Source organism: Sus scrofa, chromosome 5 (genome assembly GCF_054392235.1).
Source record: "Sus scrofa isolate SSC_HxYL_T2T_F1_AM1 chromosome 5, Sscrofa_HxYL_maternal_Yorkshire_Landrace_v2.0, whole genome shotgun sequence".
NCBI lineage: Eukaryota > Metazoa > Chordata > Mammalia > Artiodactyla > Suidae > Sus > Sus scrofa.
The window spans coordinates 22,133,000-22,160,650 of NC_139387.1; the positions used below are offsets into that span (position 1 = coordinate 22,133,000).

The 27,651-nt window shown below is 52.9% G+C and overlaps 1 protein-coding gene across 2 annotated transcripts; it reads left to right on the forward strand.

Annotated features, from left to right (window-relative positions):
* PDE1B (phosphodiesterase 1B) lies at positions 1-27,524 on the forward strand. Of its 2 annotated transcripts, XM_003126207.7 has the most exons (16): positions 1-148; positions 237-359; positions 17,036-17,149; positions 18,563-18,745; positions 18,905-18,971; positions 19,313-19,429; positions 21,605-21,745; positions 22,158-22,258; positions 22,340-22,465; positions 22,583-22,684; positions 23,669-23,789; positions 24,094-24,175; positions 24,491-24,599; positions 24,990-25,120; positions 25,570-25,689; positions 26,172-27,524. In XM_003126207.7, the coding sequence occupies exons 2-15, from the start codon at positions 250-252 to the stop codon at positions 25,671-25,673; spliced, it is 1,608 nt and encodes a 535-aa protein (XP_003126255.5). In that variant the 5' UTR covers positions 1-148; positions 237-249; the 3' UTR covers positions 25,674-25,689; positions 26,172-27,524. The 2 variants fall into 2 exon arrangements, with proteins under 2 accessions (XP_003126255.5, XP_003481646.2); XM_003481598.5 differs by lacking the exons at positions 1-148; positions 237-359 and adding an exon at positions 12,554-12,736.
* Positions 27,525-27,651: the final 127 nt, after the last annotated feature.

Consider the following 27,651-nt stretch of genomic DNA (forward strand, 5'->3'; position numbering starts at 1 on the left):
GGCGGCGGCGGCGGCGGCGCGGAGAGCTTGGACCGGGAGCCCAGAGCTCGGCTGGGCAGCCGGAGAGGAGGAGCCACAAGGAACTGCAGCTCAGCCAGCTTGGGCCGAGCCTAGAGACACCGGCCTGGCTGGTCCTCGCCAGCCGCAGGTGGGAAGGGGCTGGGATGGGGGGTGCGGGTCTCCCGGCTAGGGGCTGAGTCTGAGCCGAGGTGCTGTCTCCTCCCTCTGTTTCACAGACAGAGGCTGAGCATGGAGCTGTCCCCCCGCAGCCCTCCCGAGATGTTGGAGTCGGATTGCCCGTCACCCCTGGAGCTGAAGTCAGCCCCCAGCAAGAAGATGTGGATCAAGCTTCGGTCTCTGTGAGTCCCCCCGCAGGGGGTGGGGGGTGGTGGGGGGAAGGGATCTTAGGGAGTCTGGAAAGCGGGGCGGAAGGGTTGTGGTGTAGCTGAAGCCAGGCCGGTGAATTCTCTTGGGCACACATGTTGGTAGGTGCGAGGAAATAAGCTACCCTGACACGCGTGGCCAGGCCACATGTGCAAGGTATGTGCGGAGCAAGCCGGCCGGTTGGAGCGGGTTTAGGAGTTGCAGGGCTAACAGTGTGCCTGCGGACACCCCCCCCTCCTCCGGTGACACATGCAGCACAGAGAGGTGGCACAAGATTTGCAGTGTGGCAGGGCTGCGGACCAGCAGCATTCAGAAGGTGCCAGGCTGACTCACACGTATCCATGCGCAGGGTTGTGCAGATATGACACACAGATCACATGTGTGTGCATGAGTGTCCAGGGGTCACAGAGGTCTGTGTAGAGTGGTTGCATACAGATGCAGATCTAGTGCATGGGGATACTTGTGCCAACCTGTGGGTCATATATATGTCGGTTGGGATTGGTGGTTTCTGCCTCCAGCAGCCTACAGGGCATGGGGGTGGGGATCGCCCCATACCTGAGCTGCTCATTTCTCTTGGGGCCTGGAAGCCCACTTTTCCTGTCAATGCTAGGTGACCCAGCTGGGATCTAGAGAAGGGGTGGGCCCCAGACCTGGGATCTGAGGAGGGGGTTATGGAGCCCCTACCCAGGAGCTGGGGTGGTGGTGAAGAATGATTGACGGACAGGGGCAAGGTAACTGTCAAAGCCTTTTTGTTGCTGAAGGATCCCCAAGCATATTTAGGCATCTTCTCTTATTGTTGCAGGAAGAGGGCATGTGGGGAGGAATAAATGGGAAAGGGAAGGACTCAGGTGTCCCATACTCCAGTTCCAGGGATGGAAAGGAACTTTTCTTCCTGTTCCTCAGAGGAGATGATTGGGTCAAAGACAAGCCATGCATCATGTTTATCTCCCCATCAGTGCCATCGGGTAATCTCTGCAGTCTGTTGGTTCTTAACCAGAGAGTAAGGGAAGGTGCTCCTCTCCTGCTCTGAACCCCCCACCCCCACCCCCGTGGCCCTATGAAAGAGGCTGCGGATGTTTGGTGAGAAAATACAGGAAACACAGCATTTAAACCCAGTTCCTCCCCAATATCCTCAATAGTGAGCATTGAAGCTTTCCATTTCAGGGTTCTGGCAGAGGGAGGGATGGGGGTAGAATATAGATAGATGCTTATGATTGTGTCGTTTTAAAAATACTGCACCTGTGGCGATGAGACAAGATGACGCCTTTATATTGGGCCACTGGGTCTGATTTACACACTAGCGAGGCTTACACTTAGAGAGGCTATAGGGAGAACGGAGGCATGGTGGGCAACAAGGCTTGGAATCCAAATGTGCTTCTCCGTCCCCTCCTTTACTGCCTCTGGCCAATGTAATCTGTGGGCTCCATGAAGCGCAGCCTTGGAATGAGGTTCTGGGATGAAGAAATGGAAAACCGGATTGATTTTTGTTGGGAGGACCACCCAGGTGATTCTTGATAGAAAACGCTGCTCTGTTAATGGTAACTAAGCTGGGAAGAAGAGTAGGTAAGGATGTGGTTGAAAGGTAAAGCAGGGACCCCAGGGTCTAAAGGGGGAGAATTCAGGCTGTCCCAGGATGCTTCCCCCCAGCACTAGTGGCTCATCGCATTCCTCCCTGGCCTCCATTCCAGATAGCGGGCCTGCAAAAGAACAGATTCTACCAGGTTCACTTTCTCCCACACTTTTCTAACCAAAAGCCTTACCTGGAAGCAAATTGCTGCTATGTCTTCCTTCAGTGTGAGACGTGCTCAATGGCGAGAGAAGAGGAACCTCAGAAGGAAATCTGGGGAAAGAAGAGAGTAGAGGCAGCTGCTCCTGGAGAGTGTGCTGGCTGACATGTCCTTACAGGAGATCAGAGTGGACAAGGATCACTAATCTTATTGATGAGATCGTTCTGGCTTTCACTCACTTCAGCAGTCTGTTCCTTAGGAGTGCTAGTTGCATGTAATAACTTACCCAGAAAAGTTCCGTCTCCTCAAAGTTAATCACCAGGAATAGATTCCCAGTCTCATTATTTCAAAGCAGCAGAAGATCTTGATATCAAGGTAGATCCCGAGTTGATGGCTTATTGGATTTGGTCCTGTTTGAATATTGAGGAGGCTTCGTCAATCAGATGAAAGGAAATGAAAGGATTTAGGGCTTTTGCTGAGTAGGAGAGAGAAACAAGTCTGGGGTCGTGCGGTTTCTGAAAAGGTGAGCAAAGGGGGCATTTCCTCCTTTAAAAGGAAATAGATGCCCTACCCCACTCCCAATAGGCCTGGGTGGAAAGGGACTATTTAGTCTGGGAATAGGGGAGTGGACCTGATTATCTCAGGACTAGATACTGAATAGAAATGAAAACGGATGGAATATATATATATTTATTTATATACTGATATATAAATAAATATATATATATATTTATATACTGATATATAAATATAAATATATATATATTTATATATCGATTCCCCTTCTCAACATATCCTATCTCCCCCACCCCAACTACCCTTTTAATTTCTAATCTGGGACACCTAGATTCTCTCTAGGGAAGCTGGGCCTGGTGTTTTTTTTTTCTCTGGTTGAAAAAGCCCATATTAATATAATTATGCAGGGCAATTTCTTCTTGGGAAGGGCATCAAGCAGTTCTGTTTTCCATATGAGCGCTCTGCCAAAGATAAATTCAGAATCTGGAGCATATTGGCTGGAGAGTCTCTAACTGTGGGATTTCACCTCTACCTCGCAGGAAATTTTCCTAACTAGTTAGAGTCATACACTGAGGCCTGAGAGAAGCTGAGACAGACAGTTTGGGGATGGTGGGTTGACCAGGATGAGTTTCAGCATCTCTAACCTAAGATGAAGGATTGGACTTGCCTCCTCTGAGACCAGAGGGCCTTGAGGAGTATGGGGAGGGCCAGTAGAAGTTGAAAGGGTTTTCTGTGTCTTCTGCGAAACAAGAAAAACTGTGAGCAGAGATTGCTTTACCATTCTTAGCTCATTCTGTCATTCAGCAACTATTAATTGAGTGCCTCCTATGGGTCAGATGCTAGGGATATAGTGGTGGACAAAATGTACATAGCTCCTGATTCTTTGGCTTGTAATTAGGTTCAACTCCATCAAATGGAGTGGAGAGTATGTTAGAACAGGCACTCAGTTCTTCGTTTTGCTACACCCACCCAAGTGGTAAAATTCAATCACTTTGGTTTCTGCCTCATCTTTTCCTTTGAGGGGGTTATACACACAGCAAAAGCACATACATGAATTCTCTCTCTCTCCCCCAGGATAATACAAGTATCACTCTGTTCTTCTCTGCTCCAGTTTCTCCTGAAAGAGGGACAGAACTTCCCTCTTCCTTGGGACAGTACAGACACAATCCCTTTTTCTTCTCCCTTCTCCACATGGTGCTTACTGAGGCTCCTGTGGTCTAGGCCCAATGTCCTAAGCTGTAATTCAAGGTCATTTCAGGGGAGTTGAAGTAAGGACCCCAATGGAGATTATTTTTGCTCATCTTTGTTTCATCAGAATCTAGTGTGGTACCTGGAACATAATAGGTACTCGATAGTTGCTGTTAAATGAAGAAATGAACAAATGAATTAATGAATATATGTGTATATGTCACAGAGCCAGTTCTGTCTCTGATTCTGTGGTGCATGAGTTCCCGTGTGCAGGGGTGGGGGAGAGGGGGGGAATGGGGATGAAAGAAAGGAAGAGGTTGTTGTTGTTATTGTTTTAAAGGATGATATTCAAAAAGTGTGGGGGTATGAGGACCTCAGAACAGAGTCTGGAACTGAAGGAGTTACAGAGAGGATACAGAAACAATCTGGACATGCAAACGAGACGTATCAGGATGAAATTGTGAATGCCTGATGTGTATACATATATATTTGGGTACAGGTTGATGTGTGTGACGAGGACAGTTGGTGGAGTCAGACCTCTGTGATAATGCCTTTGTTTTTATGTTTATAAATGGCATGTGCGATGATAAATATGTCAGGATAATAAATATGCACTTAACCTGAATACCCGAAGATGTCCTGTGTATGAGTGAGATGATAGATGTGTGTACGTGAGTGTATGTGTAGGTAATGGGATAATACGTTATGTGTGATCTGGTGTGTGTATTTGTGACACACTCAGATTTCTTGACATTCCTGGGGAGAGCTAATGCACAGGCGGAAGAAGCCGAGGGACTGGGCTGGGTGCTTCACTGATGTATCCCACCTTTTGGCCTCATTTTGTATGTGCCTCATGGAATGATCTTACCAGTTTTGAAAACCTTTCCCTGCATATGGCTCTGGAGCTGCTGTGAAGATTGCAGGATAAACTGCAAGTGGCTGCCTAGACCTCTGGAGAAAAAGGAGCATCATTTCTCCCAGGCCTTGGCGGGAATGATTTTCAGTGCCTTGCCCCCTGGATCGGCCCTTCCGCCTTTATTTCCAGCCATGGCAAAGGGGATCTCTCCTCCTGGGTTTCTCTTTCCACTCTCCCATCTGATGTCTCGATTTTCCTCTATCAGCTCTGTCCTGAATGAGGCATCTTTCGATGGTGGAGGGTGGAAAATTCCTGCAGGAAGGTGAAGGGGAGGTGCAGAGATAGGGGAAATCAAATTCAAATGAAAGGAAGAACTTCACAAACCTCTGGTCAGAATACCTGGCTGGAGGGAGTCAGGGAGGCTGGGGGTAGTAGCGAAAGAGCATAGGGAATAGTGGGGGGCTTTGGGTTTGAGTTCATGTTCCCACCTTGCTAAATACTAGCTGCATGATCTTGAAGTCACGTAGTCTCTCTGCATCTCAGTTCTTTATTTGGTATCATCCACGCGAAAGTGGTCTTTAAATGGTGAAGATTGGAGTTCTTTCAACATGGGCGAGCTTGCTGTGTGAAGAGGCAGCAGAATGGGAATACACGGGTGACCACTGGCTTGGATGGGGAAAAAATAAAGACTGAGGAGGCAGAAATAGGAGTTCCTGTTGTGGCTCAGCAGGCTAGGAACCTGACTGGTATCCATGAGGAGGCTGCAGGTTCGGTCCCTGGCCTCACTCAGTGGGTTAAGGAGGCGGCGTTGCCACAAGCAGCTGTGTAGGTTGCAGATGCAGCTTGGATCTGACATTGCTGTGGCTGTGGTGTTGGCCCTCAGCTGCAGCTCTGATTTGACGCCTAGCCCAAGGAACTTATATATGCCCTAAAAAAAAAAAAAAAAAAAAGAGGTAGGAATAATTGTGACGTAATAGGTTTGAGTCCTGGTGACTGGGACATGATTTGGATCTTGTTGAGTGGTTGTCTGGAGCGGGTGAGGCGAGTGTCTGAACTTAAAGAATAGAAGGCTGGACGGGGCTGGAGGAGGGCTGTTCCACAAAGGGTGTGGGTCCCTGAGGTCCAAAGAAAAGAGAGAAACTCCTTGTCATGGCTTTTCAAGTGGTCGAACTAGAAGTGGACGAAGCATGTGCAGTTCTAAGATGTGGTGGGTGTAGGGAGCCCAGGAACAATTGTTGGTGAGTCCTGTGAGCCTTGGAGGAATTCCCCACTGGCATTTATCCTGTCTTTGGGCCTGGAGGTGACATGACCAAGGATGACACATCCTATTTTAGAGCATCTCTGAAGTCCCTTAAAACCCAATATCACTCTGCTTGCACAGGAGCCCCAGGAGGCCGATTAAAAAGACAGAGAGGAGATCCCACATTGGAGGTTGCATTTATCACTTTGGCCAGGAGGAGGGTGAAGGGTTGGGGATGATGCTATGGGACTGGAAGGCCAGGTGAGAGACTCAGCAGGAGAGATAATTGGATGCCTCTAGACCCTAGACCTGCTCCACCTGCCCCCTGTCCAGGAGCTCCTGAAGTCAGTGAAGTAAGTGCTTGTCTTTTATCTCCTCCCCCTCCCCCTTTTTGTCACTCCCATCAAACTGGGAAGGAGGAGCTGGGAATCCTTATAACAGATCTTTCCTTTTTTTTTTTTTTTTTTTTTTTTTTTTGTGGGCGCCCACAGCATTCTGAAGTTCCCAGACCAAGGACTGAACCTGTGCCATAGCAGTGATTGTGCCACTGCAGTGATGCCAGATCCTTAACCTACTGTGCCACCAGGGAACTCCTCTTTCCCTCTCTTTTGAATCTTTCAAGGAATCATGGGAGGATTTGTTTCCAACTTTGGTGCTCCCCCTGCTTTCCTCTTCTTTGGTTCCTCCTGCATCCTTTCCTCTGCCCCCTCCCTCCTTTGCTCCTGTCCTTCTCTGGTTTCTCTTTCTCTGCTGGGCTCTGCTTGCTCTCCTCCTCTCTCTTTCCTTTCCCTTTGACTTAGCCCCTCACTCTAGCCTTCAGTGTTCCTACTCCTCCCTCACCTTGGCCAGGAGTCAGGAACCCCTGGGGCTTTCCTTGGCCCAGGCATTGTTGCAGGGATGGTTCAGAGCAGGTGCACTGCAGGCACTCTTTGGGGCCAGCTTAGGAGTCCAGCCTCAACTCCGGTATTCCGCAAGGGCCTGTATTTTGCCTCCTCAGTGACCTCATCCTTCCAGTTCCTCTGGGGAGGAAGCCAAGTAATTGCCTTTGGATCTCAGAGGGGCTGATTTTCACAGGCCCGGAAGTGGAGGAGCTATTTTCCAGCTCTCTTCAGGACAGCAGCAGAGAAAGGGGGACAGAACCAGGGCAGCAGGTGGGGTGCAGCAGAGACCAGTGGAAGACTGGAAGTGGTTAGATAATGAGATTCTCTCCTAAGGGAGGACGACTTTGTGGTCTGAGAGAGCTGGGGGAGAGAATCCTGGGAATGGTGAGGGGGGCAAGCTGGAACTTGAAGGGAAGAGGGGCTACTGAGAAGGGCAAAGGAGAAAAGCGAGTTGTGATCCATTCACTGCAGGGAGGTCCCTGGAGTCAGTGCTCTTGCCCCTCTGTCCCCCACGTCCCCAGCTCTGCAGCTGCTCTTCTCCCCTCAGCTCCTGCTGCATCTTCTCCCTGGCTGGGAAGAGAACAGCAGGTTAGGATACGACTTCAGCATCCCAGAGCTGGCAGAAGTCCACTGACGGAGCTGCGATGGGGTTTTGTTGCAGAAGGCGGGCTTGGAGTGGGGGAGGGCATATCCACGGAGAGGCCTGGGTCCAGGAGCTGGGAGGAAAGCTAGAAAGGGGGTGCTCAGGTGGTACTGTTGGATGCAGCCAGGCCCCCAGGTCAGTTGAGTCCGCAGCTGCAAATAATAAGTCAGAATTTGCAAATAATTATGGTGGCTGCAGCGGGATGATTAGGCTGCCAGCTGGTGTTGGCACCATTTAGGTTGAGAAGGGAGCTTGGCTTCCAGGGGGCTTAGTGATTGTCTGGCAGGCAGGACCTGGGGGCTAGAGAAGCCTCTTTCTTTCCGATAGCTTGGCTTCCATGCTCCCCTGTTTATCAGCTTTTGCACATCTAACTTGGCACCATCCCCCTAGTTTTCTCCTCTGTGCCCACCTTGTTTGGAAACTTCTCAGGGCCTGGGATGAGTGAACACACATACACACAGTGTTGCCAAGCTCCCTAAACCCCAACAATCTCCCTATAAGCAGTAGCTTTAGAGATTCCATTCTGAAAGAAATATAATAAATCTCATGGCAGCAGACTCACCCCAAAGACTTCTTTGCCTCGCCTGTTCTCGTCTTTTTTTTTTTTTTTTAAAAAGGCTGCACTTGCAGCATATGGAAGTTCCTGGGCTACGGGTTGGATCAGAGCTGCAGCTGCAGGCCTACACCACAGTCATAGCAACACTGGATCTGAGCCGTATCTGCAACCTATGCTGCAGCTTGTGGCAACTCCAGTTCTTTAACCCACGGACACTATGTCAGGTTCATAACCTGCTGAGCCATGATGGGAACTCCCCTTTGTGTCTTTTTTTGAAATGCCAAGAAAATCTGCTGCTGTTTTCATTGCAATGAGATGGATTGAAGACAGATGCAGGAGACCTTCTGGAAAGTTCATGGAGGTTAGATGTAACCTTCCCATGATAAAGCCAGCTTGCCCTCCTTTAAAGAAAGCATCAGGTTAGGGCTGAGCTGGGTAAAGCAGTGAGCCATTCAGAAAAGATAAACTCCAACCAGGGAATCAAGACCCAGGCGCCTTCCTTCCCTAGGGCCTCCAACCCAGGCACTGAATCTGGGGACCACAGCATCTTGTTACGGTGGGAAAACTGATGCCTATGAATAGTTGGTAATGTGGAGGGCAGGGCTGGGACCAGACTCAGGTCCCGCTGATCCACAGTTTAGGGCTGCTCCCATCACACTGGCAGTCGGTCCCCTGTCAAGCTTCCAATTCACATGCCCATTCCAGGCCACCTTCAACATCTGTTAGGTCTCCTGGAAGCAGGGCATCTGCTGGGAACATCTGTTGAGATGTGGTTTGGAGGGCCGGTGGGATGGTCCACGTGGAGGTAGTTAATAAGCAGAATTAAATAGTGCAGGGAGGGAGTTCCCGTTGTGGTGCAGTGGAAACGAATCCAACTAGTATCCAAGGTTTGAACCCTGGCCTCGCTCAGTGGGTTAAGGATCTGGTGTTGCTGTGAGCTGTGGTGTAGGTCACAGATGCAGCTCAGATCCAGCGTTGCTGTGGCTATGGCTATGGTGTAGGCGGGCAGCTGCAGCTCTGTTTTGACCCCTAGCTTGGGAACCTCCATATGCCCCAGGTGCATCCCCAAAAAACAAAAACAAAAAATAGTGCAGGGAGGGAGAAGAGGTCTGGACAAGTGAGCCAGAGCCTGAGTTTCTCGGGACTGGGGGCCTCCTCTTTGATTAGCCTTCCTGAGCTTCTTGCCCACCCCGCCCATGTTCTCCCTCTTTCAAGGGCTGAAACCTGAGGACGAGGTGACTCACTTGTGTGCTGAGCAGGGAGCTGGGATATTTGGGTTCTTATTAGTCTGGGCTGAGGCTCAAGCTGCTTAGATCACCCCCTTCCTCAGCTGAGCTGAGCTGCTGGGTTGTTGCTAGGAACACCTGTTAGAAACGGCTCTGGTCAGGAGGTGGAGGGGGAGCTGTCTTCAGACACACACACACACACACACACACACACTCCTCCTCCTCCTCCTCCTCTTTTTCAGTGTTTCTCAGACCTTTTATAGCACTTTTTACATCTCCCTTCTCTCTCTGCCCCTCTCCATCATCTACCTCTACTCAACTGGTTTCTATCCCCCCCATCCTGCCCTGTTCTCCCTCGACGCTCCCTCCATCCAGCTCCTCTGTCCAGTGTCTAGAGATGTCTCACCACCGCTGCCATGTCAACCTGAGGCCTGCCGCCTCCCAGGATGGCACCCCAGCTCTGCCACCAGAGGGGCTATTTTTATCTCTGGAGCCACCCCCGCCACTGTGCCCAGCCAGCTGCCAGAAGCGGGGCTGCTTGTATAGTAATGAGAAGCCAGGGGAGTGAGGGGAGTGGCAGTGCTTGGGGAAGGTGGGAATTTGGTTGGTTCTTGTTTCGTGAGCTGTGTATCCCCAGCTTCTGCTTCCACTGCTTTGATGGTCCCTGTGGAATAAGGAGCTGGGAGGGGGAGCCCCAGACATCTGGCGTGGTGGTGGTCAGGAGACAGGGCTTTTCCACATCAGGGGCCCTAGGTATGTGGGTGGGCACAGGGACTTGGTTCATGGAGGACTTTTAGTGAACATTTGCTGGACTAAGTAAAAATTACATAGTTTTGCACATATGCATCACTTTATAGTTCCCCAGGTGCTCTCATATGATCTCATTTGATGCTTGTGAGGATTCTGTGAAGTGTATATTTACCTGTTTGGAAGACATGGAAACTGGAGCCCAGAGTGTCATGTCCAAGGTCACACATAGTGATCAAGTCTAGGTAAAATCTCTTGATTTTAATTCACTCCTCTTTCTATTGGATTTAGCCATTTTCCTCAGTTCTTTCAATTTCTGCGATTTTTGGAGCCTTTAGATCAATCAGCCAGTTAGTTAATCCCTTTCCCCACAACCTCCCCCCACCCACATTCACCACCCCCCCTTCTCTGACCAGAGGCAGAGTCTCTTATGGTTTGTTCTTTCCCTATTCCAATTCCTGTTCTTCAGTGCAAATGGGGAAGGGTGGGGATGGACCAAGGAGGGAGGCATTATAGTTGGGCTCCTTTAAAACTACACTTAAGGGCTAAAGGAAAATTCACACTGGGGTCACCACATCTAAGCCTTGCCTCCCACCCAGAGGACAGTCTCCTTAGCTCAGAAAGAAGCAGAGTGTGGCATGTGTGTATATGTGTGGGTGAGTGGAAATGTGTGAAAAAATTTAAAAACCATTTATTTATCTATTTATTGGCTGTGCCTGCAGCATGCAGAAGTTCCCAGGCCAGGGATCCAACCTGTGCCACAGCAACAACCCAAGCCACAGCAAAGACAATGCCAGATACTTAACCCACTTAGCCACCAAGGAACTCCCATATGTGTGAATGTTCCCCCCCACCAAGGAAGGAATGATGGTTGATTAATATCCTTTGTAATTAGGAATAGTAACTAATGGGCTGGGGTAAACGTGTGTGGGATGCATGCTGGGGTGTATGTAGGTGGGGTGATGTGGTAAGCCATTATTTGTCCAACCAGCTTTGGTTCTACTGGGCAAAAGAGCAGAAGGATGGGCAAGATATCTTCTTTAAAGCTTTTCTAGTCTAAGAAATCTCTACCTTTCAGTCGGTAGGTTGAAGTTAGTGCCTTTTTGGCTTAGTTGGTTGGGCCTGGAGTCAGGTGAGGGAGAGGAGGGGGACTGGTTTGGTGTTTTTTGGTGTTCCAGGCTGGGTGCAGCTGGCTACCACCTGCTCACACTCTCACCCACCTCAACCTCTCCAAGCGAGCAGAGAAGGCCAAATTACTTGTCCCACCTCTCCTGGGTGCAGTTATAGGTCTCTGAGTCTGGGTTTAGTCCTTTCTCTCTAAAAACACTTACCACCACAACAGACCTGCTTCGTGGCTACCAGGACTTCACTAGAACGCAGCTTCGTAGTCATTTAACCTCCATTCCTCTCGTTCCCACTTCCACTTGTTTTGGTAATTTCCCAAACTTCATTTGTTTATAATCCCTCAAGGTTATGGCACAGCGACAAGGTGTTTTAATTTCTCCCTGTTTTTGGTGGGTAGGGGTGCGGGGAAATAGACTTCCCATCATAAAATCCTGGCTCTTGGCCCTTTTCCTTTCCTTTCTCCTGTCGTACTCATCCCCACACTGCCCCCAGCCCCTATATGAGGGAGACTGTAGTCCTAGAGAACTCACTTCACCGGCTGCATCTGGCTTCACCCCCAGCTCTCCTCCTTAGCCCCGCCCAGCCTTTCCACTGACCAATCGCAGCCCCAATGCACTTGTGCTGGTGACGTCATCCCACAGCCAATCAGGAGGCGGGCTGGGGCTGTATGCGCACGTTCACTTACCGCTGCAGCGGCTGGATTCTTCTTAACCTGAGCAAGAGCAAAGCTTGGAGGAGGAAGAAGGGGTCTTGGTCCTTAGACCCTTTCTGGGCTATGCCATCATTTCTCCCTCTGGGCTGGATTGACCTTACTCCAGTTGATTCACAGTTATTTCCCAGGACTCGTTTTACAGATGAGAAAACTGGGGCTGGGAAAGTTAAACTTGCCCAGTTTCTCAGTTTTGATGAGCAAGTCCTCCTGACTTTCGGTCCCTGCTTGAGCGAGGGCTCCCCTCCCTGCTGAGCAGGTCTCTGGGTAGGGATCCCCGGATCCCTAGCTTCAGCAAGCCCCTCCCCTCCAATTTCTAGTTCTCCTCCTGTCTTGCTTTCATCCTTTTAGGTGGGTTGAAGCTCATTTTGAAGAATGGCCCTGGCAAAAGACCCTGGGAGGGAATTGAATCTGCCTTAGTCCCGTTGGGGGGCTCCTGCTGGGCCCCTTCCTCTCCATTCCAGACTTCCTCTCCGGGACAGATTCAGGATGGTTCCCTGGCCCTGCACCCTTAAGCCTCCTCTAACTCATTCCTTCTCCCCAAAGAGGAGCCCCACCTCCTTAGAGCTAAGGGCTGGCCTGTGCTATTTCTGTCCTTTCTGGGATTCTTCTGAGAACAGATTCTTGTTTTCAGTCTGATTCAGATGTGAAACTTTTCCCGTGGCCTCTCACCCAGTTGTTGTGGGCTGGGTCTCTGCCTCATCACTCCTTCCTCCAGCCAGGCTCTTCCTGTTCCCCTCCCCAAAATTCTCTCTGGTCAGTCACTCAATTTTGCTGAGACCTGGAGAAGGAAGTCAGGGGCCCAAGAGGGAGCCATTCCCCTCAGGGGCCTGGGTGCCCTGGGGACAGCATTTTGATATTCCGAAGTAGGAAACTTTGATTCCCATGGCAAGCCCTGTTCCTGTGCAAAGGAGTCACCTCCAGGGCCCCATCCTCAGGTAGGCCCAGGGATGAGGAAGGGAGAGGGGCGGAGGAGGACAGGCTGCTGTGGGTCTACTAGTTGTAGTTTGGTGGAGGGGAGGGATCAAGACTTGACACTCCCATATCGTGTGTGTTTGTGTGTGTGTGTTTGTGTGTGTGTGTGTGTGTGTGTGTGTGTGTGTGTGAGAGAGAGAGAGAGAGAGAGAGAGAGAGAGAAAGACTTGGCAATGGCAAGTGATTTAGTGTTTCCCCTCCTTCTTGCCTTCCTGGCCCCCATCATCCTCAGGATCTCACATTTCTCCAATATCTCCTCACCTGGTCCTGAAAACCCAAAAGGGAAATAGAATTCTTCTCTCAGCTCCCAGCCCCGTAGCTTGAGGCTGCCCTGTGACGTTTTAGGGAATGTGGATGCTGAAAGTAGCAGCAGGGGGCTTGGAAATCATCAGATCATCTGATGGGGCCTGGGGAAACTGCAGTCTTCTGGGACTTTGGGATTGGTAGCCGGGAGCTGCCTTTTCCAGCTGGCTGCATAGAGACTGGGGCCTCCAGGGGTCAGAATCTGAGGCATTCCTGTGGTGCAGGGACAGAAGGTAAAGGAGGGAGAGGTGTGCTGGTGAACCAGAGCGAGGGGTGGCATGGAACAACAGTTGGGAAGCTTCCAGTTTTCCTTTGGTCTGAATGAGAACTGGACACGGGTGAGCATCCTGCTCATGCAAGCAGAGGGGTGGCAAAATGAGGGCTTTGGGGAAGTCTGGGGTGGGGGGGGTGGTTCGTAAGTCTGAAGGACGTTAGAATCCACGAGGCCCCCCGCCAGGCCAGGAAGCTTTGTGCAGGGGAGTTATGTAACTTCCCGAGGAGGAAGGCCAGCACCTGGATCCTTCCAGCTGCCTGAGTCCAGGTCCCCTCCTTGGACTCCTCATTTGTCAAATTTATTCTTTAATCTTTCTTGCCCTCCTTCCTGCCTCCCTTCTGGTATCTGGAGGTGTAGGGTTCAGATTTCAACAGGAGCTCCTGGACAAGATTGAGAGGTGGAGGAGGCGGGAGGCACTTGGAGGGAAGGCCGTGTTGAAAGCCAATCTGCAACCTCACTCTTCTTCCCAGGCGCTCCATTCAAGTTTCACAAACCCTGGCTCTGAGATATCAGTTGTGAGTGCTGGGGGATAGCACCCCGCCTGATTGATCTGTCCCCTTTCCCTTTTGTTTAATGAACATTTACTGAGCATGTACTGTGTGCCCTGAGCCCAGCAGCCTTGATAGACGAATCACTGTCAGTGCCATCAAGATGCCCCCAGCCTCTTGTGGGCTGGCAGACATGGTCACCCCCTGAAGCACAGATGACTGAGACTGAAGGAGCTGTGAGGCAGTGGGGTCCAGCCTCACCCTTGACGTTTGGTGCACAGTTAGGCCTCAGGAGCGTGAGTTGTAGGCTTGCTGACCTGATTGAGATTGACAAGCTGGTTGATCTTGGACTAGCCATATAACCTCCCCCAAGATGATTGTGAGGCTCAGGTCAGGTTTGTAATTATAAAGAAGTGATCATGGCCATTATCATCCTCTCATTTCCTGATGGGGCGGGGGTGGAGGGCTTCCTAATTACCAGCCTCCATCCAAACTAGGCTCTCTTTTTTCCGCCCGGACTTGGGATGGCGAAGGCACGCGCTTGCTGGGTTTGAGGTGTGAGCTGGGTAAGGCCTGTGTGTGATGCTGATCAGTTAATTCCCATTCAGGTCATATTTATAGAGCCTCATTGTATATGCCAGGTCCTTAGCATACATTATTTCATTTAATCCTCTTATTAACAGCCCTTCACAGGTGGTTTATTATTATCCACACTGTCTTATAGATGAAGGAACTGAAGCTTGAAAATAAAGGTTCTCAAACTTCAGCGTGTATGAGAATCATCTCTGATGTTTGTTAAACATGCAGATCCTTGGACCCAAACCTTAATGCTGTCCAGGGAGGCCCAGAATCTAAAATTTTCACAAGTATCCCAGGTGATTCGGATGCCACAGGTCTACAGGCCACATTTTGACAGGCACGGATTAAGAATGAGTGACTTGCCCAGGGCTCAGAGGAAGTGAGAAGTTTGAATGCAGGACTCTAGCCTCCCAGAGCTGTGCCAGGAACCCGTTTCTGCATTGGAAATAGGGGTAGCCATGCCTTCCCGCCTCCCTCCCTCTCTCTAGGCCCATTGTGAGGATAAAAGGAGATAATGTAGGAGAAAGCGCTTTTTAAAATGTAGAGCTGGCAGCATTGTTAGAGATTATGCGAATACATGCAAATGAGCACCCGTGGGCTTGGCTGCTCAGTTGGGGAGCCTGTGTTTCCCAAGGTGGCTCAAGAAAGAAGAGGAGTTCCCCCTTGTGGCTCAGCGGGTTAAAAACTCTACTGGTATCCATGAGGTTGTGGGTTCAATCCCTGCTCTCGCTCAGTGGGTTAAGGATCTGGCATTGCCATGGGCTGTGGTGTAGGTCGCAGACGAGGCTTGGATTTGGTGTGGTTGTGGCCAGCAGCTGCAGCGAACTTACATATGCTCAGGTGTGGCTGTAAAAAGGGCTGATCCAGGTGGAAGATTTAGGCTAGGATGGGAATCTGGGGGGATATGGAACCAGAGACATTTTTTCTTTCTTCCCTGGATTGTGTGTCCCCAGATTTGAGGTCTCCTGGCCACAGGGACTGACCGGGAGAGGGAAGCCCCAGCTTGTGCCTTGGCCCCAAAGGTGGAGCCAGACCTCTTTGCTCTGTGAGCTCCAGTTGGCTCCTAGTCGCCCCTTTCCAGCTCATTGACTGGAAAGCCTTTTTTATGTCATTCAGCCTCTATTCCTCCTCCCCAGTGATGCCTGAGCTGAGGCTGAGCTGTACTGAGCCCAGGCTCTTTCTTGTTGAACAACCTGCTCTTTCCACCTGGAGTTGGGATAGCAGGAAGGTGGGCAGAGGGATTTGAAGGTAGCCCACCGAGGAGGCTTCAGTGTCACCCTCCAACTTCTTTCCCTGCCCATTTTCCCCTTTCCTTTCTGCCCCACTTGCATTCAGACTTGTCCTTGGCCAGGACTGCTGGTCCCGGAGGTGAGAGTTGACCAGTGATGATTCCTGGGGCTGGCTGGCTATTTTGGGCACCCCTATTCCAAAGCTGCTGAGACCCCAGGTTTCTAGAGTTGCTTCTGTTCGGGAGTGCCATTGTTCTCCCTCCCCCGGCATCCCTGGGAATTGATGCTAATTTCAGCCTCTGGTCCCTGACTCATTCTCTTCTCCTCCCTGACTCATAGGGCGACCTTGGGCTTCTGAAGCCCCTCTCAGTGGGGAACTGTGCCGGTCACTGGTTCTCCCCACCTTGGTTTTGGATGGGTTTGGGCAGGGCTGGGGGAAGGAGCCGGAGGGAAATGTTCAATCGCTTTCTTTAAAATTACCATCGAAAGTCAGAGAGCTTTGCTTTGTGATTGCCTGGGCTGGACTCAGACAGTCAAAGACCAGACTTTTAAGAAGCCTCCCAGTTAATCACCATCCCCCAGAATTTGTGAGTGCAAAAAAAGTGAGGGGTTGTCCCTTCAGGCAAAGCACTCAGGAAGTGAGACACCTGACCCCACCCTCACTACTGTGGCTCTGGGGGAAGCTGATGCCAGCCAGAAGGAGGAGGTAGGTTCAGTCACCCTTTGCCAGAGGTTTTCTCTGGAACAGCACTGGGGAGGCAGGGGTTAATCCTGCCTTGTCCTGGTTGATGGATTCTGGAATCATAATCCATTAGCTCTGCCTGGGTGGAGTGAGGCCAGGCGAAAGCATTCAGATTGGTCTTTGTTCTGCGTCTTTGCCATCCCTGCCAGGGACAGTGGAGCTGTGGACATGTACCCCCTCCCCACCAAGATCAAGAGACATAATGGAGGAATCCTGGGTGCTCTTTTGATGGCTGTTAATCCCAAAGTCCTCTCTCAGCGGGGAAATAGACGGTTTCAGTCTTATTTAGACTATGAAACAGATCATCCCCCCAAACCTCACCCTAGGGGCTTGTACCTGCCCAGGCAATCTAAACAAGAGTTTTTCAGGAAACATTAGTTAAAAGGGGGGTATTGAGAGGTCAGAGGGGGTCGGGGGCCATGGAGGCAGGAAGAGCCCGGGATTTAACTTTGGGGGGTAGATAAACTTAGTACAGGCAGTGGCAAGCGCCTGTGATGAAAAACCTTAGCTGCTGTTACTCTGTGAGAAAGATGAAGGGTTTGTAGAGTGCTGAGGCTGTTTCTGTAAAATGCATCCCATTAGAGGGTATCCGGTTTTCATGACAAGGTGGCAGTGCCTAAGCAGGTTATCTGTACCCACCCCTACAGGCTGCGCTACATGGTGAAGCAGTTGGAGAACGGAGAGGTGAACATTGAGGAGCTGAAGAAAAACCTGGAGTACACAGCTTCCCTGCTGGAGGCCGTCTATATCGATGAGACGCGGTGCGACTGGAGATACTGGGCCTCTGGGAGAGACCCACACACAGAGGAGAAAGATACCAGACAGACACTGTGATCTCGGGACAGGGAGTCAGACAGAAAGCGGGAGATACACACGAGTGACAGGGCCAGAGCAGGGCTGGGAGGGGAGCAGACACGTCTATAGGTAGAAATATCCCCAGAGTTAAGGAGGCAGAGACAAACACCCATGTCAAGAGGAGGAGAAGACTGTTCCAGAGCTGGACGGGACCTTAAAGCTCATCTGGTCCTCACCTTCTTCCTGTGCAGAGGCCTTCCAGCCCTCTGCTGCCCGGGATAGGAGCCACTGGTCACATGTGGCTCTTGGGGCTTGAAACCGTGGCCAGTGTGAATTAAGATGTGGATATATACAGGTTGGATTCTAAAGACTTAGAGAAAAGAATGTAAAATAGCTCATTAGTGTGTGTGTATATATACTGTCTTTTGTCTTTTTAGGGCCGCGCCCACGGCCTATGGAGGTTCCCAGGCTAGGGGTCAAATCAGAGCTACAGCTGCTGGCCTACACCACAGCCACAGCAACTCAGGATCTGAGGCGTGTCTGCAACCTACACAGTTGCTCACAGCAATGTGGGATCCTTGACCCACTGAGCAACGCCAGGGATCGAACCCTTGACCTCATGGTTCCTAGTCATATCCATTTCTGCTGTGCCACTATGGGAACTCCTGGTTTTTTTTTTTAATTTTTTTTTTAGGACGGCACTTATGGCATATGGAAGTTCCCAGGCTATAGGTTGAATCAGCGCTGAGCTGCTGGCCTTCACCTCAGCTACAGCAATACCAGATCCAAGCCGTGTCTGCGATCTAAACCACAGCTCATGGCAATGCTGGATCCTTAACCCTCTGAGCAAGGCCAGGGACAGAACCTGCGTCCTCACGGATACTAGTCAGATTCGTTTCCACTGAGCCCTGGAGGGAACTCCATCAGTATATTTTATATTGATTCCACATCGAAATGAGAAAAGTTGGGTGTATTAGGTTAAAGAAAATGTATCATTAAAATGAATTTCACCTGTTTCTTTTTACCCTTTGTGGCTGCTAGAAAATTTGGTTCCTTATATGTGGCTTGCATTTTATTTCTGCTGGACAGTGCTGCTGGTCTGTAGCATCCTCGACGGATGCAGTGTCCATCCACTGTCTGCTTGAACACTTTCAGAGTTGGGAGTCTCACTACCTTACATAGTGACCAGTTTCATTATTGGAGACCTCAGATAGAGAAACAGAAGTAAAAAGACTTAGTGAAAGAAAGGAAGGGGAGGGTCGGAGAAGGGAGAGAGCCAGTGTGAGAGTCCGCAAGGGGTGGGGTGTGGACGGGCCCAGGGTCTAGGCTGTGGAAGCAGCGGCTGTCTCTCCTCTGTGACTTCCCTTCTGGGGCCTCAGACAAATCTTGGACACGGAGGACGAGTTACAGGAGCTGCGGTCTGACGCGGTGCCTTCAGAGGTGCGGGACTGGCTGGCCTCCACCTTCACCCAGCAGACCCGGGCCAAAGGCCGCCGAGCGGAGGAGAAGCCCAAGTTCCGGAGCATCGTCCACGCAGTGCAGGCCGGGATCTTCGTGGAACGGTGAGGCCGGCCCTGCCCTGCCTCCCTCTGCCTCTAGCGGTGTCCCTCTTTCCCAGCCACCCGGTCTTCCAGGGCCCCACAGCACCAGCAGCCCCACCTGTTCAGACCCCAGCCTCTGGCCCCACCCCAGGCTTGTCATTCTTCATTCTCCTCCCGCAGGATGTTCCGGAGAACCTACACCTCGGTGGGCCCCACCTATTCCACTGCTGTCCTCAACTGTCTCAAGGTGACCCTGGGGTTCTGAGGAAGGGGAGAAGGTTGGGGGGTGGAGTAGTCCTTGGGGTGTTCAGACTCTGTTTTTACCTTCCTTTTTAACTGTCATTCCCATGTTCCTCAAAAGAACTTTTGCCACTCAAGAGGCAAGCTCCTGACTTCTTGTCACTCCTGTACTGAGAGATACCTGGAGAGAAAGAGGCCTGGTTCACCACTTCTTTGTTTTCTGGCTTCCCAAGCCTCTGTAATCATTGGGAAGTCCTCCTTGAAGTCTAACTGCGGCCCTTGCTGCTGTTGGGATTGCCCCCCCCCCCCATTGGGAGTCTCCCAGCCTAATTCCTTATTTTTCTACAGAATCTGGACCTCTGGTGCTTTAATGTCTTTTCCTTGAACCGGGCAGCTGATGACCACGCCCTGAGGACCATCGTTTTTGAGTTGCTGACTCGGCACAACCTCATCAGCCGCTTTAAGGTTGGGCAGCCTCCTTCCTAGTGGGATTCTCCACTCCCGCCACGCCTGTTCTTAGAGTGGCACCAAGCGGGTCCACAGGCTCCCTCACTGTCAGGGAAGTCTCCTGTGCCCACCCCGGTCTAGCCTTCCCTTCACTTGCTGCAGTCACAGCCACTGCCTTCATTTCTTGCTTTCTAGGGGAAGATTCTAGCCCTGCAACTGTCCAGCTCAGGATTCTGCCCTCTCCCCCTTGCTCTGTCCCCTGGCGGGCTGCAGGTTCAGCTGTCCGATGCAGCCCTCCTGCCCCTGGAGGCCTAGAGTCCAGATGCTGTCAGCTGGTCCCCTGTGGGACTAGCATCTCTCCGTTTGGTGGGGGGGGCTCTTCCTCCCCTCTCCCTCCAGCTCTAGTCTCTGTCCAAGGAATTTTATGGAGAGGATCAGCTCTTGGCAAGGCTAGGTAGGGCTGTCGGAGGGGAGGAGGGGGTTGTGGACTCCATTTGCTCTTCAGCTCGGCTGGCCAGGAAGCACAGGGGATTAAAGCTCTCTTTAGATCCTGTGCCAGGAGGGAAAGGGGGCTGGAAAAAGTCAGTTCCATGTGGAAAAACCACACTTGGAAGTGGAGGGCAAGGGGGGCTGAAGAGTTGCAATGGGGTTATTTGGTCACGTTAGGGTGGAGGGAACGTGCGTGTTCTGAAGAGAATGAGAGACTCAGAGGAGTCCAGTTGGAGGCCCCTCCTAGAGGCTCTGGAGAGTCCCCTGCCTCCGTCTGCCTCTGCTTTACTGAAACAGATCATCGAGAGCCTTTCCTTGACCCCTGACTCCTCCTTTTACAACTCCCTAGAGTGTTTCCAGAACTTTCCTGAGATGCTCGGCTAGGATTTTCTTCTGAGGCCTGTTCTTCTGCAGTTTTGTTTTCTTCTCTCCAGTCCTGCCCTCTCCAGGACAGACAACAGCAGGCTGCTCTTTTTCCTAAGACTTCCTTCCAGCTCCTCTTTCTCCAAACTGGTTCTCGGACTTACTCCAGACACCAGGTTCTCCTACAGGTGCTTCCTCACCTGGACGGCCTGGTTCTGGGGGACCCCAAGAATGACTGCATCAGGTTGGGTCTGGCCCAGCCACAGCCTGCTTTGCTCCAAGGCTGTTGGAGAGAGGAGCCTTCTTGCTCCAGTGTCTCTCCCGGGAGACACCTTAGCTGGAGCCGCCCTTCTCAAGCCCCACATTCCCTTCCTGGGCACCCAGCCCCTCCCCTGCTCCCCCCTTCCCTTCCCTTCCTCAGGGACACCATGGCAACGCAAAAGCAAGGGCAGTTGTCACGGAAACGGTCCTTTAAATTCCGTGAATTTGGGGCACAGCCCTCCAGGGGTGGGGGCAGGGGATGTTGGGGTCCGACTGACTAGTGGCGCCTCTTCTGGGTCTCACCGCTGTGGTTCATCTCTACAGAAGCTTCCCCTGGTCCTGAACCCTGCTCTCCTCCCAGCCCCAGAGATCCAGGGACAGGAGCAAATACCAGCCCTGCCCTCTGGGAGCCTGGAGCCTCTGAAGGAGGCAGATGTAGCCCTGGGGCTTATGCACAGCTTGAGGTGGGATTGAGTAACCCCACAGAGCTCTGGCTTTCAGGGTCTTGTGTGAGTGGGGTGGTTGGAGGGTGGGGGAAGGCTTCTCAGACGAGGGGTGATCTGTCTGGCTAGAGGGGTCTTCCCCCCTGGGCGTCTTATTCTTTCCCCTCCTTCTGGGCCCCTCCCCATGGTACTGGCTTAGGGATGGGTGGGGTGGTAGGAAGGAGGGGAGATTTCTTTTCTCTTCTGAGAAATCTCCTGGGAAATCATAGTAATTATAACTACTCTTTAGAGAGCACTTACTAAGTGCCTGTACTTATCACATTAAATTCAAGGTAGGTGGTATTCTCTTCAGTCTGCACTTCATACTTCAAGTAAGTGTCTGAGGCACAGGGAGGCTGGTGACTTGCCCAAGGTCACACAGCCAGCGGGTGGTAGAGCCGGAATGTGGGCCCAGGTTCACTGGAGGGCCAGCCCTCTCCTCAATCCTCTTGCCTTCTAAAGAAAGAGGGCCTCAATCCCTGGCACCTCCACCCCATCACCACCCACAAAAACAGAGGGCCTTGCTGGCCCCTGTCCTCAGCCACCAGCCATTCCCGCGTGTCTTCCACGGATCTCAGTTTCCTCCCTCCTACTGCAGATTCCCACTGTGTTTTTGATGACTTTCCTGGACGCCTTGGAGACAGGCTATGGGAAGTACAAGAACCCTTACCACAACCAGATCCACGCAGCCGATGTTACCCAGACGGTCCACTGCTTCTTGCTCCGCACAGGGATGGTGGTAGGTGCCCAGAGATCACCCTTCTGTGACTCAGGGTCTTAACGGCTGCAGAACTGGCAAGTCTGGATTAGACTCCCGTTTCCCGTTTCTTCTCTTCGGCTCCTCCCCTTTGGCATCCCAGAGTCTTTACAGCGTCAGATTGTACTTACTCTAGAGAATTCCTGAGTGGACCCTGACTTCCTGGGCAACCCTGGGGATGGGAGGCAGTGAGCTGTTGCAGGTTGGGATGGAGGAGGGTCTTTGGCGCTTCCAGGAGCTGAGCGGCCTGGCTGCATTAGCCCCAAGAGCTGGCTTGGAAGAATGGAAGGGCTGGGCTGAGTGGTCTGGCCTGTGTGTGGAGGTCTTCAGGCAGAGGGTGCCAGGGCTCAGCCCCCTCTCACCCTCTGTCTCTGTCTCTGTCTCTCTCTCCCAGCACTGCCTGTCGGAGATCGAGGTCCTGGCCATCATCTTTGCTGCAGCCATTCATGACTATGAGCACACAGGCACTACCAACAGCTTCCACATCCAGACCAAGTGAGGGGTGGGGACGTGGCAGGGGCACGGGGGGCAAGCGGAGGCACAGAGGGCTGGACAAGGTGACCTTGGGCTTTGCAGGTCAGAATGTGCCATCCTGTACAACGATCGCTCAGTGCTGGAGAATCACCACATCAGCTCTGTTTTCCGGATGATGCAGGACGACGAGATGAACATATTCATCAACCTCACCAAGGATGAGTTTGTGTAAGTGGGGAGCTGGGGGTGGGCACCCCTAGAGGCCCCTCCCCTCCCCCTCTGTTCCCACTTCCGGGACCTCCTGCCTGGCAGGGCTGGTCACTCCTTGGTTTCCGTCCCTTTCAGAGAGCTGCGGGCCCTGGTCATCGAGATGGTATTGGCCACAGACATGTCCTGCCATTTCCAGCAAGTGAAGTCCATGAAGACGGCCTTGCAGCAGCTGGAGAGGTGACACCTGGTGGGGTGTGGCCAGGGATAAGCCAGACTGAGGGGTGTGTGAACTGGGGGTGCATCCACGTGGGTAATGGGTGTGCCAAGTCTTTGCCAGGCTGTGGGAATGCTCCTGGCCCCAGGCATCTGAGTGCATCTCGTGTATGTGGTGCGTGTGCGCGCATGGCTCTGGGTTTGTGTGCAGCCCAGGCAGCCGGTCCACTGCACCTGGGCTGGGGGCCTGAGACGGCCATTCTCAGGACAACTTGAGGACAGGCTGAATCTGGAATGTTGCAAAAATTGTCCGGCCGTCTGGACTCGTTTCCTTACCTGTGAAATGTGAAAATGATGGGCCTCCCCCCAATAACAGCCCGCCGCTGGTGCCTCCTCTAAAGGGCTATCAGGAGAGTTGTGTGAGGTTAAAGAAAGAGCCCAGAACAAATGTTGTAATTACGTCTCTTTTTGCTTAAAAGTGGGTGGGAGAATAGAAAGGTAAGAGAGAACAGACTGTGTTTGTGTGTGTCCTGAAGGTGTGTGTTAATGTGTGGTGTCTGCGTGTGCAGTGTCAGAGCGTGTCATTGTTGGGGAATAATAATAATAATTATTATAATAATCATTATAGATAGCATCTACCGAGCCATTATTAGGTGCCAGATACTCTTCTAAATACTTGTACGTCACTTAACTCGCAGAACAACCCTGTGTGGCAGATTCTGTTTTCATTTCCACTTAGGACTGAGGAAAATGAAATCTGGAAATTTTAAGTAACTTGCTCTGTGTCACACAGCTAGTGTGTGAGAGTTGTGACGGGGATTCGAACCCAGCCCTTTGATCCTGGGAGCCTGGGCTGCTTCCTTTATGTGTGTGTATGTGTGTGTGTCTAGCCTCAGAGGGTGTTTGGAGTTAGAGCTGAGAGAGGGCGTGTGATGGGAAGTTAGGAATGGTTCAGCCTTCCTTTTCCTAAAAGATCATTCTCCCTTCTCTTGCCACCTGCTCCGACAGGATTGACAAGTCCAAGGCCCTGTCTCTACTGCTCCATGCTGCTGACATCAGCCACCCGACCAAGCAGTGGTCAGTTCACAGCCGCTGGACCAAGGCCCTCATGGAGGAATTCTTCCGCCAGGTATGGGGCATCTTGGGCTGCCTCTCTCGGGGGCCTCCTCTCCGCGTTGTTCTCCAAGTTCCCTCGTCCTACTCCAGCTCTTCATTCAGCTGCCTGCAGCTGCTGACCTGACCCCAGACCCATGGGATAAATGGTCATCTCTGAATAGCTTAACAGTAATTGCTGGCAGTGGCGTTCCATTTGCATGTCACCCATTTCCAGGTCAAAGGCACAGAGATCCCCCTTCTTCCCCAACAGCCCCTCCCCACCAGCGGCACCCCGATCTGTAGACTGAGGTGCTTCCCCACCCTTTCTGCTCCCCCAGGGTGACAAGGAGGCAGAGCTGGGCCTGCCCTTTTCTCCGCTCTGTGACCGCACCTCCACTCTCGTGGCACAGTCCCAGATTGGTGAGTGTCCCGCCCTGGAGGGAGGAGAGGATTGGAAGGGGAGACAATGCTGGCTCGGCTGGGGCGGGACAGCTCCAAGTCCCCACCCCTCAAAGCCAGGCTTCCCATTCAGGCCAGCCTGCTGTGCTAGAGCATGGGGTGTCCTGGGCAGAAGGCCAGGGAGTGTGATGGTGGGGAGTTCTCTGGGGTCACAAAGACATCATCCCAAAGGCTGTCCCCACTGGGAACTTGTCAGCCCCAGGTGACCCCAGGCAGCCATAACCTCTGCCCAGCCCCCGGGTCAGACGCCTCCATTGTGTCACCCCTGTGCTGCAGGTTTCATTGACTTCATTGTGGAGCCCACATTCTCTGTGCTGACTGATGTGGCCGAGAAGAGTGTCCAGCCTATGGGGGATGAGGACTCCAAGTCTAAAAATCAGCCCAGGTGAGGGTGGCAGGGTTGGCCAGGAGCTACAGGGAGGAGGTACATGCATGGCTGGGGTGAAGAAGCTGGTGACTCTAAACCCTCTGCTGTGGGTCACACTCACGGGCAGAAGGATGGGGGCAGGGGCTGTGGCCACACCTGTGTCCCTTCCACCATATTTTTGTCTTTGTTGCCTTTCTGCTAATCTGCTTTTGTTTTCCTTCCAGTGGGAGGGAAGGCGTGGACAGAGATGGGGACTGGGGGTACCTGGCGGTGGGAAAAGAGGAGAAGGACAATCTCCTTGAGCCCCCCCCCCCCCCCGTCTTCCATCCCCCCCACTCCAAGGCTGTGAAGATGGTTCTGGAGCGGGCGGGGTTTCACGTCTGCACTGTGGGGGGTCCCTGCTTCTAGCTTCCAGTGGCGCCAGCCTTCTCTGGATGTGGAAGTGGGAGATCCCAACCCTGACGTTGTCAGCTTCCGCTCTACTTGGACCAAATACATTCAGGAGAACAAGCAGAAATGGAAGGAACGGGCAGCAAGTGGTGGGTCCACCGGGAGGATGCGGCCGTGGGGGCAGGGCTGCTGATGGAGCAGTGGCGGGTCCATTTTCCTTAACCCCCTGGAGCTACCCTTTGACTCCTTCCCAGAGCTGGGAGGGGAATTGCTCAGGCTGACGTTAGATCACAGGAACGACTGACTAGCTGACTGGTTTGGACTGTTCTAGAATGGGTTCTGAAAAGACAGCCATATTCCACAACCCAAGGGACCCCATGCACCTGGTGGCCTGGCTGAGATATCATATCCTTAGCGTGGGAGCTGAGGGTTGTGCATTTTCGGGGAGAGGCTCTCCCCAAGTGGGCAGGAGTCGAACATGGCTCAGCTTGAAGGAAGGGGGTTGCCTGAGAAGCCCTTACTTCTCTCCACACGTTCCTTGGGCTTGGGGGGAAATACTGCTTGGTCTGGTTCCAGCTGCCTTCATGCCCCTCTGCAGGCATCACCAACCAGATGTCCATTGACGAGCTGTCGCCCTGTGAGGAAGAGGCCCCGGCCTGCCCTGCTGAAGGCGAGCACAACCAGAATGGGAATCTGGACTAGCCTGGGGCTGGCCCGGGTGAGCCCGTGTGGTGGACGGGGAGGGGCTTGAGGTTCTGCAGGAAGTGGGGCGAGCTGGGTGTCGACAGGCTTCTTTGAAGGGTCCTCTCTGGGGTTCAGCGCATGTGAGGGTCTCCCACTCTCCAGGCAGGAAAATGGAGGAAGTGAACACAGAACTGAGCTGGGGCGTGAGCGGGAAGTGGGGGTCCTCCTGCCCCTTCTTTCCCAGGCCCTGCAGGAAGAGAGGAGGCAGCTCCTCTGCCCTGGGTGGGGCCCTGCAACTCCTTGGTGAGGGGTCGGAGAGGAAGCAGCCAGGGTGTAAGAATCCGGGAGGGCAGCTGGGCAGTCTTCTGCTCCAGCCCCGGCCACCTCCTTGTAGGGCACTTTTGGGCACAGCTACACGTGGGACTGAATGGGGATCTGGCGGGACAGGAGGAAGGTAAGTCAGGCTGGAGATGAAGGCAAAGGTCAGGGCACTGAGGCTTCTTCCTCTTCCCCCAGGTCCTCCTCGAGTCCAGAGTCTTTGATGTCATCAGCATCATCCATCGGGACTGGCTCCCCCATCTGCTCCAAGGGAGCATGGAGGTCGCGGAACAGACAGCCCACCCAAAGGACAAATGCCAGAGATTGTGGGGTTGGGGGAAGGGCCCCTCCCCACCCGACACCCATTGGGGCGCACTTTAGTCTCCCAGCGGCCAGACTGGGGAACTTCAGGCCCCCAGTGGTCACTGTGTCCATCCCCCTGCCTCTGGACTCTCCCCATGGCCAGATGACTGGCTGGAGGGGGCCCTTCCTGGAGGCGTCCCAGGGCCTGGGGGGAGGGGCAGAGATGCCAGCCCCCTGGGCCCTCCCCCATCCTTTTTGCCTCCAAGTTTCTAAGCAATACATTTTGGGGGTTCCTCAGCCCCCCACCCCAGATCTTAGCTGGCAGGTCTGGGTCCCCCTTTTCCTCCCCTGGGAGGGGCTGGAATAGGACAGAAGGCTGGGGGGTTCCAGAGCCCTGTGCACGGGGAGGGGGCTCCCTCAGGACATGGTACCTTTCCAGGGCCTGGGGATGGGGGGACATCCTCTTACCCAAGACCTGCACGGCCCCGCCCCCGCAGCCTTCCCTCTCTCCCATTCTGAAATGGTGACTGGGGGAACAGGAGCCATTGGGACCAGGGGCTGAGAGGAGGCCTTTCCTGGGATCCTCAAGGACTCGGGACTGGTCTCGGCCCTGGGGGCTTGTCACTTGCCCTGGCTGAGTCCTGAACCCATTGCCTCCTTCCCGTCCCCTGGGGCTGGGAGGCTCCCATCCGACCAATGTCTGTAAAACGCTTCGAGGTCTTTGCAGCAAAGCACCGTCAGGTTGCTTTCTATGAGCGCAGGTGGCAGAGATCAGCTGGGCTGGGGGTCACGGGTGTGTGGGGGGGTGAGGTATAGCCCAGACAGAGGATCCCTCCCCTCCCAGCACCCGCCCACTTCTGGGGCCAAGAGGGCCCTCCTGGGAGGAGTAGGGAGTGGGGGGTGGAAGGCAGATGGGGAGGGGCTCAGGGCTGCTGCTGTCCTGTCTTCTGAAGGGAGCCCAGCCAGGCCCCTGCTCCATCCTCTCCTCAGGCTCCTCTCACCCCGCTTTGTCCCAGGAAAGGTTCAAGTCCAGGTGACTGCCCTCCTCCTCTCTTGTACATACCAGCCATGCATTTGTACAGTGGGCCCTGTTCGTGTGAAGTCATATCACGGTCTCTTAGACCTGCCACCGGCCACTTGTCCCTCCTACCCCACCCTGAGTGGGGCAGAGACGCATGTGACTCACCCCTGCCCTTGGTCTCCCAGAACCCTGCTATCGCCAGAGATCAATAAAGAAGGGAGACAGGCCTGCTGTGTGTGCTGTTTGCCGGGTGAAAGTGCACGGGGCATCTTGATGTACACTGTCTCTTCAAGTCCCGTAAAAGCCCAGCCCAGGGCAGTGTCCGCCCTGTCACAGGTGCAGTGGGCGAGCTGA

Bases quoted from the DNA above. Each gene is read 5' to 3' on its own strand.
- PDE1B (XM_003126207.7), top strand. From the start codon at position 250: ATGGAGCTGTCCCCCCGCAGCCCTCCCGAGATGTTGGAGTCGGATTGC. The intron at 24,600-24,989 runs GTGAGGGTGGCA...CCCTGCTTCTAG, and splicing joins AAGTCTAAAAATCAGCCCAG to CTTCCAGTGGCGCCAGCCTT. The intron at 25,121-25,569 runs GTGGGTCCACCG...GCCCCTCTGCAG, and splicing joins GAAGGAACGGGCAGCAAGTG to GCATCACCAACCAGATGTCC.